An 11,646-nucleotide genomic window follows, 5' to 3' on the forward strand; every position below is an offset into this window, starting at 1 on the left:
TAAAGATCCTGGTCACGGCACCAAAACAACCCTATATGTGGCACTATAAAACCAATGGCTAAAGAGGAACTTATTTTTATTCAGTGCCTAGTTACAATCTGAACTGTCTCGTTAGGGACAGTTCTTTTATACATCTACACACGTGACTTGAATTAAAAAAGAATGTTGTTTGTTTCTACCTTTGACAGGTACTTACTTTTAAAAAGCCCAAAGCCACAAATAAAATGTTTCTAAACAGTGACCATTACTTTTGGCCTCATATACTTAACGTTAGGTTAATTAAAGCCAAACTATTAAAGTCTAATTAAATACGATGACCACACGTTGCTGAATGAAAAAGCAATTGTCAAAAACTTGAATATCCCTTAGACTAAAACATTTACAAATAGAAAGTCACGTTTGTAGTTTAACAATAATACATACATTTATAAACTTTAGAAATTATATTTAATAATTTCAATACTTTCGATCACTGCATAGTGTTACACATATTCTAGTTAATGTATATGTTTTTATTTTGCATTGCTGAGCTACATTTTAAACATGATACATATATTATCGTATTTTGAAATTTTCAATAAGTCTTCCCTTTAAACCCTTTAGCTTTACATGGTGGATTAGACTTTTTAAGGTTCTTTATTGAATCTGAACATTCTTTGAAAAGAATTGATTCGGTAGACAATTCCATATTATCGTCATTATTGACATTTGGAGGGATACGTGAATATGGCTCTGTAACAAACGATAAAGACATATCAGAAATATCATCTTTCCTTATACAAAATGGAGCATGCTGTGTGAAAGATAAAGAAGGAAATGGGCCCTTACATTTAGCTGCTAAGAATGGACACCTGTCAACTATTGGTGTGCTGTTAAAATTGGACAGTGTCTCACTATATGATCAGAACGAAAAAGGTGATACAGCGGTTCATATCTGTTTAAAACATCGTAATTGGATAATGTTGTGGCTAGATAGAACAATAAAATTATCATATACTTCTTTTTTGATTAACTGAACATCTATCTATAACTCTCTCTCTCTCTTTAACACTCTGTAACTAAAAAATAAGTTATATCGATTTAAAAAAAACCTTTTTTGCCACGATATAACTTTTTGTATTGTTAATTGTATCAGTTGTTAGTAATACAGAGTTATGGAACTTTATCTTGATGAAAAAAAACCCGTTGAAAATGTTCATTTTCACACACATGCATATGCCTTTATAGATGCATGATGATCTTTGTGTAATCGAAATTGAAGTAAACTTAACAGTGCTTAGTCTTTAATAATCTTTTATGGTTTGCACCGCTGTGTGTGGATGTCTTTTTTAGGGGGTCTATTTGAGCAGTGCTATAATTATGTCTTGTTGATTATATAAATTCTTTTAAACCATAAAGACGACATTAAGGGGCGACGTATCTTGCATGATTTTAATCTTTGAAAATCAAATATATGCATGTGTGTTGACATTGATTTTTTGTTGTGTTAAGAATAAAGGTATACATGTTAAAATGAAACTGCTTAGCATAACGATCTTATCCTCATCTGCATCCGTTATAACGGATAACGACCATCCAATAACGACACTTTTGTCTCTTTTATATGAAACATCGTGAAAGCATATGCATTGGCCGTAAACTCAAATTGGGATATCGAAGTCTTAACTACCAAGACAAATTTCTGTAAAAAAAATGTCTTTAATTCTTTTTATATTGATAGAAATATTCAACTTTTTTTTTATCTTTTAGCAAAGGAGAATATATGCGATGTTATTAAAATATTGTTAGAAAATAACAGTGCAAAACTGGGTTTGAACTTACGCAATGAGTCTGTACTCTACCTTGCTATGGTTGCTGGGCAAAGAATACGAACTAACAACGTTGAATCAGTAACGTATCAACTGGTAAAAACATTACTTCGAAACGAAGCTGATCCCAATGAACATTCCAGGGATCATATACCTTTATTTGTTGCGTTGGAGACAGGAGATGTTATGACTTCAAAACTTCTCTTAAATGCTTCAGCAAACATAAATGCAACAAATAGAAGAGGAAAGTGTAGCCTTCACATTATATATGAAAATACATGGGCAACAGGTAAAGACAATTAATATACATGAACATAGGTAATCAATTTTGTAATAATGTATCACTATCTTGTTTAAATGTTGTTTCTAATTATATATATATAGGGATGTTATTGACATACGTATCTATAAAATTGAGAACAGCAAGAGGGAATGTGTCAAAGACACAACAAACCAATCACAGAAACTACTGAATTAAAAAAACACATCTAGATTCTTACATCCACTAAATTTGCACTTTCAATATCATTTTCTAAAACAAACTCTTCTTCTATATTTGTGATCACTACTTCTTCACTTTAAATTTCTTGAAATTCTACTGAACTTTTGGTTGGGCAGGGTACAGTTATCTTCTCTCTCTGTACATAGACTGTCTTATGCACGTCGAGTCATTTGTCTGTAGATGTTCCTCTTCATGATGAAAAAGCTCCGTACACATGATCTTAGCTGGTTTTTCGGATATATTTTTTGTAGCTTTTCTTTTGCATGCTGTTCATAGTATTTGACGCTCTAGCTTTTGTGGGTCTGTCTCATGTGTATGTGCAAGATTTCCACTCAGACAAAAATGATACTAAATATATATTACTCTTAAAATGTACGATCAATATGTGTTCAGGTAAATTGGCGCAAATGAGTTCCGAAAACTGGCGCAATTGATACATTTGAAAAAAAAGATTTGGCGCAAATGATACCCCTGAAAAACAGTAATTGGCACAAAAGGAGTGCTGCCATATATTTAAGGTGCTCAGAATTGAAAAGACCTACCTGTAATCTTTAGTGATCCAGTGAAATAAATGTTTTGTTTGGTAGGACGAAAAATTATAGTTGATATTTATCAGACGTTTTATAGAATATCTATTAAGAAGTACAATTTTAAAAAAAAGTCAAAATTTCTTCTTTTTTTCAGATAGTAAACTTTCCCTGACACAATTGCTGCTTGAAAACGGTCTAAATGTTAACTTGGTGGATGAATCAGGAAAATGTGCATTGTTCTCTTTAGTTAATAGGTACACCGGACATTATTTTACCGATTCAGATGTCAACTCATTTGAGGAAATTTTCAATGTTCTCCTGAAGTATGGAGCGGATCTCAATCTTTCTGATAAGTTAGACGAGACAGTATTGAGCTATATCTGTTCTTCTGGTCAGTTGAATCATCTATGTGTGTTACTTTTTTTCAACTTACTTAACATTTCTTTTATGCACAGCTTTATCTAAATCAAGAATAAGTTATTAAACGATATAAAACATTCTTTTGTATTGTAATAAAATTCCGATGCAAACGGAGAATGTGTCAATGAGACAAGAAAAGAGGGACATTCACGCTCATGTCCAATATAAGCATACAATGCCATGGTTAAAAATGAAAACAACCAATAGACAAACAATATTATACAAAACACAACCTAGAAAACTAAAGACTGAGTAACACGAATTCAGCTTAAACCGGGGGTAATCGCTGGTGCTCCCGAAGGAAGCAAATCATACTCCACATGTGGCAACTGTCGTGTTGCTTATATTCTTACAAACCCGGTTATAAATCTAATTCGATAGGTCACATTCGGAATAAAGGAACCGATTGTAATAACAAGATTATGTGAATAACCATTATCTTAGTGAAACGGATATTACATCAGTAAAACTTACGCCCAGTCCAAAGCCACTAGCTGGACTTTAACACAACGAGAAAAAACACGTTCTATAAGCGAAAATACGTACTTGTTCGGCGAATCGGTCTTTTTACTTTTTGACCTATGGCATTGTCAGTTTTCATTTTACAATGTTTGAATGTCCCTTTAGTATCTCCCGACCTTCTTTGATCCTCAAAACTCGATTCGTTGCGCTCCACTTGAAAATGTGACTTCAATCTGACTGGAAAAGTCCTAAATCTCTTAAAAGTCTTTAAATTTTAAAGTTATCATACTAAAAAAAAAAAAAAAAAAAGTCTCAAAACCTTAAAACAAAAAATGAAGAAAGTCAGCTTTCCCATCTGTTAAAAAACATGTTTTATTATATTTTACCAAAGTATTTTTAGCCTTTTTACCACATCGCAATGCTAACCATACGGAAAACGATATACATCTTCTGGGCAATTGTATAAAAGCTATCTTAAATTTAGTCTTTAATTGAGATGTGACCTCTTGCAATCATTAGTTTTTATTTTTTTTATTTCAGTACATAGACATTTTTGGAGTTAAGTGAACTGTCCGTTTCGATAAATTAGTATACCTGTTTACTATTCTGGGGCCGGTAACAAGAAGCACTCGTATGTCTTAAGAACGTCTAACGGGGTTCTTAATATTTATGAATGTAACAAGACCCTACCTCAGACCTATCTTAGAATGATTGACACCCCTTAATGTTTTGCAAAAGTGCATGACTTAAGAACGATTCTTACGTCTACATTAAAGCATTCTTACTAATTCCGGTAACACAAAATCATTCTTAAATTTTGGTCAGTTATTAAGTGTTCTTAAAACAAACTTAGCAACTTAGGGGTGCACCAAGAACAATTCGCAATATCTTTACTTGACATTTTTTGTAAGAGTGGTCCCGACTGCTCTTAGCTGTACGTTCATTTGTTAATATTAGGACAAGTTGCTTAAAAAAGTTAATACATCAACCTTAGAACTTTTTTTATTATAATTATTAATTCATCTGAATAGGAAGTTATATATCAGTGTTTTCTTGGCCATGTATGTGGAGGATGGTAGTTTCTCTTTTTTGTAAATCATCATAATTTTGGCTTGTTGACGGAAGTGTTAAATATAAAGCAAGGAGAAATGTGTGACCTTTTTCAATTTTAAATTAAGAGTTCCAAATGGTGAAGTATACATCATCACTTCTTAAATTTTACGGAAGCCATCATGAGTTGGTTGCCCAATTATTTACTGGCTTTGTAATACAATTAGCAACACGATGGGCGCCGCACGTGGAGCAGAATTTGCTTACCCTTCCGAATCATCTAAAATCATCTTCAGTTTTAAGTGGGTTGGGTGTTGTTGTTGTATACCGGTTGTTTTTTTTTACATTTTTGCCTATTGTGTCTTTTTTGTTCACGAATCGTTATCAATATCATGGAATTTGACAAGATTTTTGTCGCTTTGACACCTTCACCATTTCCTTTCTCAATTTTATGTCATACAAGTGAGAGGTTCAGCACTTTAAACCAGGTTCATTCCATCATATGAATATGACAAGTGTCGTCCATTCGTTTAATGTGTTTAATCATTTGATTTTGCCATTTGGTTAAGGACTTAATTTCGGGTTTGAATATTCCTCGGTATTTTTGTGATTTTATTTTTTGTAAGAAGGCTTTTAAAATGTGAAAAAAAAAATATTGTTTAAAGTGAAAAATATATAAGAAGACGTGGTATGAGTGCCAATGCGACAACTCTCCATCGAAATTACAAATTATAAAAGTAAACTGTTCTAGTAGTGATTTGACCGAAATGAACGGTAGGATAGAAAAATAATCCTACGTCATTTGAGGCTCGTCATTTATATTCGATTCAAATCCTACCATTGGCCTGGTGAATAATAGGTACCTCAAAGGATTGTACTGAGACAAGCATATGTTTATTAAAATAATAATGTTCTATAAGCAGTTAAAATAATTTCATGCTTGAAGCAGTGCACATTTTTGGATTCAATTTTACTTTTATCAAAAAAGGGCCGGAAGAATAATGGTGGTCTGCGGCCAATTGTTTTCCTTAGGTTAAATGGTTAGTTGACTGTTATGCGCATTTAATCGTTCATTAAAACGTTTCTATAATTCATTTAAGGTGATTCTAATTTCTTTGCGAGGAACCAAAAACGGAGACACCAGAAAATTATTAAGAACTCATAACTTGAAAACTATTACGATGCAACTCAAGAGAGAAATAAGAGCGATCTACGAACAACATGAGGGAGCTTTGATTTACACTCTTTGAGTGATCTTAGAATTATCTCTTCTTCCCCTTAATTCAATACTTACGATCTCTCTTAATAAAATTTCTTGTTACCGGCCCCTATTTTGGTCAACTGAAGCCCATCTCCTGGTGCGGAATTTCCTTTTTGTGTTGACGATCCATAAGTTGCCTTGTGATTATTTTTATACTTTGATAGGAATGTTGCCATATTCAACCCTGTTTCACTGCGCTATTCTGCTATCCTCTTGTGTTAGTCTGCACCAACACTTAATGTCATGATTAAAACAATTTGCCATTATTATATTGTAATAATTTAGTTTTGTATGTAACGCGTCTTCTAATTGGCTGACGTTATTTTGTTATCAGCTCATAGACATACTTAAGTCATGTGACCGTGACATCATGAACGTTTATTCATGGTTTTCTACGGTTTAAAATGGAATTTAGAATTAAATTATAAGAAACGACTGTAATAATTGTTTTGTCTATTCGAAATAACATAGAAAATGTGGTGCTTACTGTTAAATAACCCGCTACGCGAGTAATTCAGTGTACACTAAAAAAAAATTATGTTATTTCTTCATAGACAGATTTTTTTTTACAGTCATTCCGTAATAGTATTGTTTTTTGTACACAGGAAGAAATGTTGAAATAGGATACATTCTTTTGAAGAGCGGAGCAAGTCCAAAGAAAGGATGCTGCCTTCAAAATTTATTGGAGAGTTTGCAGATATACGGAAATAAAAGTTGTTTTCTTTCGCTTATATCTTCACTGCTCCAAAAAGGGGCGGATCCAAATAGACGTAGAATAGAGGGATCTAATATAATTGACTGTGTTAAAAACGGAAACATCCTTCTTGTTGAAGAGTTCATCAAGTATGGAGCCGACGTAAATGGGTGTGACAATTTTAAGAAAACAGCTCTTCATTATGCCTGTAACATCGGTAAGTGAAGTTAACTTATTTGTGAAAAAGGTTAAGGTGTTAAAATGGCGGAGTTATCATAGGAGCGGTCCGTTGCACTGGAATTGGTTATAAGAGTAATATTACTTAACTCGAGCTACATAATGTATATTTTGTTGATAAAGAAAATGTTTTGTTATGGACACTTACGTACAGAAAGGATGCTGACTTAGTCACTGTGTTTTCATAAACATTTCATAATTGAGAAATTAGTTTTTTTAATCTTATTCGATTTGACTTATACTATAGCCATGTAACAACAGAAAGTCGCCTTTATCATATACTAGTATTTAAAATGCGTTTTATCAACACTAGAACATGTAGATGTTACAGAAATATTAGTCATTAATAATTTTATTTATATGTTGTGTTATGTGTAATATTGTTTGTCTGTTTGTCTTTTTTTCATTTTAAGCCATGGTGTTGTCAGTTTATTTTCGATTTAAAGTGCGTTTGGCAATTTATTAATAGTCACTGTTCAAAGTTTTTTTTTTATATTTTCATATTTCCAAATAGACTTTAATTATTCAAAAGACAGAATATGCAACAAATGCGTACGTCTTGTGAAACAACAAATTGTCCGTCTTTGACCATTACTTCGATTTGACAGAAATTGCACCGTACAAATATATGCATGGCGAGTTTGCAAATGATTTAGCCGTATGTTAAGCTGGGGTCACACATTCACGATTTTTACTGCCGTCCTTGACAGGACCATTCCCGATTAAAATTTGTCAAAAGTCTGATCAAGATCCTGTGAATCGTGGATGGAAATTCAAACTCCAATTAAAATTTGTTAAACAAATAATTTAATCACGACAACAAGCAGATATTGTTCAGGAAGCGTCGATATTCAACCGTTTCCAAGCGAAGTTATCCCGGTCATCCCGTTCTCAATCCGCTTCTAATCCAATTTGTATCTTTCACTAGGTAAATTTCGACCGAGTCTGTTACGACTGCGTCCCGATTCGACCGAATGTAACCCGACAGAGATCAGACAGTGACTAGACAGTGAACCGAAGCTGATGGTAGTTATCCGTTCGAAAACTGTCGGCATAATCGGGATCAGCAGGTACTGTCGGAACGTAATCCTATATATTACGGTCCGCTCTATTGCATTGCAAACGGCTTTGTCTGGTCTCAGTCGAATTGTCGAGACTCTGACGTGGGTATTATTGACGAATTTCGTATTAATAACGGGACTGTTCCGGAAAGGTTTCGGCAAAAACGGTTCGCAATCGACAAGATCTCGATGCAATCTGGACTCAAACGGCAGAAAAACAGCAATGAAAAATTTCTCCAGATCATTCCCGTTCCACAGGACACCGTCCAGAATACACAGAACATTGTAAGGATTGTGATCCGATATAGCAGAATCTGTCACGACATAGGCACGATTGTGATCCGACTATACTAAATCGGCTGAGTTTCCCCGAATGTTACGGGACGCACCTAACTGTCGGGGTGCTTCGCCGAACTATTCGGACTCTTCCCGACCCGTAGGAATCTGTTACGAACTAAAACGACTGCGATCAGACAATGATAGGACATTCCAGATAATTGAGGATAGTAATCCGACTTTTTAACTTTTCGTTTCGTATCGCTGTCTGATCTCAAACGGGAGCAGTAATCGGCAATGTGAGAACCCCGCATAAGGTAGTTGGGTTAAAAATTAATGTTAATGGTTATTATTCCTCGATTTAAAGTTCCATAAAAAATCAATAGAATACAACAAATATAATTCATCTATACAAGAGTACTTACACATATCGTAAAGCCAATTACAAATAATCAGTACACACCAAATGTATATAATGTATAACAAAACCGCTGCATTGTTTAATTTTGATGTTGAAAAGCTGATCAACTTCGCAGACCTCGTACCAAAAATACACTGTTTTTTATTTATTTATTCTTTGGATATATTATAATTTACAATGATTTATGAATGTATATGTCACAGTTAAAGAAACTAACAAATACTAATCAAATTAATTATATGCTACTAACGGTTAACGAGGCCGGGATAAGGTACCGGTATTTGATGTATCCACTAACAAATGTAAAAATATCAATAAAGTATGATTACTTAAAAAAAAAAAAAAAAATACACTCGATTATACCCTCTTAACTTGAAAGCCTTTGATTAAAAAAACTTAACTCTTGTACTTAGTTTTAATTTATTTTAACTATGAATGTTACTCATTTCTTATTTATAAATATTCGTGTTTATATTTATTTTAAATCACTATTGTATTTTCATAGGTCATTCGAAAGATAGATATGCAATAACAACTCTTCTCGTGAAACATGGATCAAATTTAAATGTAGCATCCATCTTAGGCGAAAGACCTCTGGATATTGTCGTGGAAAATATGATCAAAGAAATGACAAATGCTGCTTTTTTTTCAAGGGCAAACAATTGTGGCACTTACACGGTAGATTTGTCCTTATTGAATGTACTCGTTTGTGGAGGTGCAGATTTATGTCCTGTAATAACTGACACAATTGAACAATTCTATGAAAGTTCATCATTTACAGTACATGCAACACCATTGTAAGTATACAACTTACTTATTATAGGTTCTTCAATTAATATAAAAGTCGCTCCAGGTTAGCGTCCCCAGGATTGGTATTTAAAACACTTTTTGGAAAATAAATAAATTGGATATGGAATTGAATTTGAAAGGAAAATGAAACACTGTGTAGTAGGTTTAAATTTCATCCAGCAGGATAATATAAATTATATATGCATGAATTTTGATGAGATTAACTATTTCGATATCTTACTGTTAACCTTGTAATATTCACTGTTCTTTAACGCCTTTCAGGAACTATCGAAACAGGAATAAATCTGCCTTGTATTTGTTAATTAGTAACGGACTTTTCCAAACTGCGGAATATTTGCTACGTAGTGGATGGGATGTGGAGAAGGAAGAATGGTTTGATGCCTTTGATGTCTCAAAGCTTGATTTAATTGAAAATAACACAATGAATTACAGCATCTATAAACGGCATGATGTTAAGGCAAAAAAGGCAGAATTCAAATCATTTTTGCAGACTGTTGACAAGGGTCCTAAACTTTTAACAACAATATGTAGAAAACTAATTCGACAGCAACTCCTACTGGTATCAAATGGTTCTGAGATTGAAACAAAGATTTCAACACTTCCACTTCCAGAGAAAATAAAACGTTTCTTGTCGTTGAAAGAATGTATTCTGGAAAACGAAATTATTCAGTTTGAATAAAAGATATGATTGTTTTTCATCTATCTAGAAAAATGGTTCTCTAAATAATCGGGAAACATTTAGTCGCCGATGTGGCGAATCTTTCAGAAACAAACAATTTCTTCATTACACAATTATGTTTCCCTAAGTACAAAACTTTAGAAACAGAACTACTTGTGCATACATTGTTCAATCATGTCTTTAATATTAGTTGGTTTTTTTTCGCACTTTCATTTAAGAGTTTTCGTATAATCAAGACGTATTTTACTTTTAATTTTACCGCATGAAAATAGTATTAAATCATATTTTACGAAATGGTGTTTAGCGGCATGATTGGGTCATTATTGCACATGCAATTATCACATGCCTTTCCTGAACATTATCGCATGGCATTCTGGCGGTACTCTGCAAATACTGTAAAAAAACGCATCAACGACATATTTTAGTTAAAAACATTACAAAGTGGAGTACAAAACAATTTTAAGGAAAAAGGAAAATATATAATATTTAATGTAAAAATAAATTATACAATAATGGGGTTTTCATCGTTTCCATCATTATTAAGAAAGGAACTTTACAAGTGTTGACTTTTTCAATCAATGTTCATTATATTTTGAAAATTTTTGCTATCGTCAATATGAAAATATATTATTCTGTTGTGTGTCTCCTCTGTGCATGCATATGCTATAAATATTTTATATCGGATGTCCAAGGTCCGTAAACTTTTCACTTTTTTTATGCCCCACCTACGATAGTAGAGGGGCATTATGTTTTGTTTTTCTAGTCTTTGCGTCCGTTTGTCCGTCCGTCTGTCCCGTTTCATGATAAAGTTTGTGGTCAAGGTAGTTTTTGATGAAGTTGAAGTCCAATCGTCTTCAAACTTAGTACACATGTTCCCTATGATATGATCTTTCGAATTTTCATGCCAAATTGGAGTTATTACCCAATGTCACAGTCCACTGAACATAGTAAATGATAGTACGGGTAGGGCAGCATTCGTGTACTGGGGACACATTCTTGTTAACTTCTACTTGACTACTTAAAAGGGTCAATATGGTAAATATTGGCTGATAATTCATCTGAAATGAAAAATGCCATGTAATAATCTGATATTATTGTAAGGTCACTTTCCGAAACGTATAGTTTTCATAAAAAATTGCGCACTAGATTTCTGCCTATGAAATGCAAATATTGGATGGTTGTTTTTGACAGGAATGACCCTTCGATTGCTTTGATCAGTTAAACCGTCTGCTTTCTTAATCATGATACTTTAGAATAACATTAATTAAATTTGCATTTGCCACAAAACAGGGATCAGACGTCGTTATGATTCCGTTGTAGATGAAATTAAAAACTCTAGACCGTTTTTTTTTAACTAAAAAAACAGTTTTATGACGATTTATTTCATGCATTTGTTTTAAGATAAGTATTTTTGTCACGAATTAGTTAAATGCCC

At 33.2% G+C, this 11,646-nt stretch overlaps 1 protein-coding gene across 2 annotated transcripts in view; it reads left to right on the forward strand.

The window, feature by feature from the left end:
- Window positions 1–10,742, forward strand: part of LOC139503915 (putative ankyrin repeat protein RF_0381) — a 27,524-nt gene extending 16,782 nt beyond the window's left edge. The window contains exons 5-10 of one of the 2 annotated variants that reach the window (XR_011659222.1): window positions 604–948; window positions 1,750–2,097; window positions 2,995–3,231; window positions 6,639–6,944; window positions 9,376–9,519; window positions 9,794–9,933. Coding sequence is in view for 1 of the 2 variants with exons in the window: in XM_071293927.1 (XP_071150028.1) it covers window positions 604–948; window positions 1,750–2,097; window positions 2,995–3,231; window positions 6,639–6,944; window positions 9,228–9,519; window positions 9,794–10,211 (1,946 nt within the window). In the remaining variant the exon portion in view is untranslated. Of the gene's footprint in view, window positions 1–603; window positions 949–1,749; window positions 2,098–2,994; window positions 3,232–6,638; window positions 6,945–9,227; window positions 9,520–9,793 lie in introns of both variants that reach the window. The other variant, XM_071293927.1, reaches the window with a different exon arrangement.
- The last annotated feature ends 904 nt before the right edge of the window (window positions 10,743–11,646 follow it).

The sequence above is a fragment of the Mytilus edulis genome, chromosome 14 (genome assembly GCF_963676685.1).
Source record: "Mytilus edulis chromosome 14, xbMytEdul2.2, whole genome shotgun sequence".
In the NCBI taxonomy this organism is placed as follows: Eukaryota; Metazoa; Mollusca; class Bivalvia; order Mytilida; family Mytilidae; genus Mytilus; species Mytilus edulis.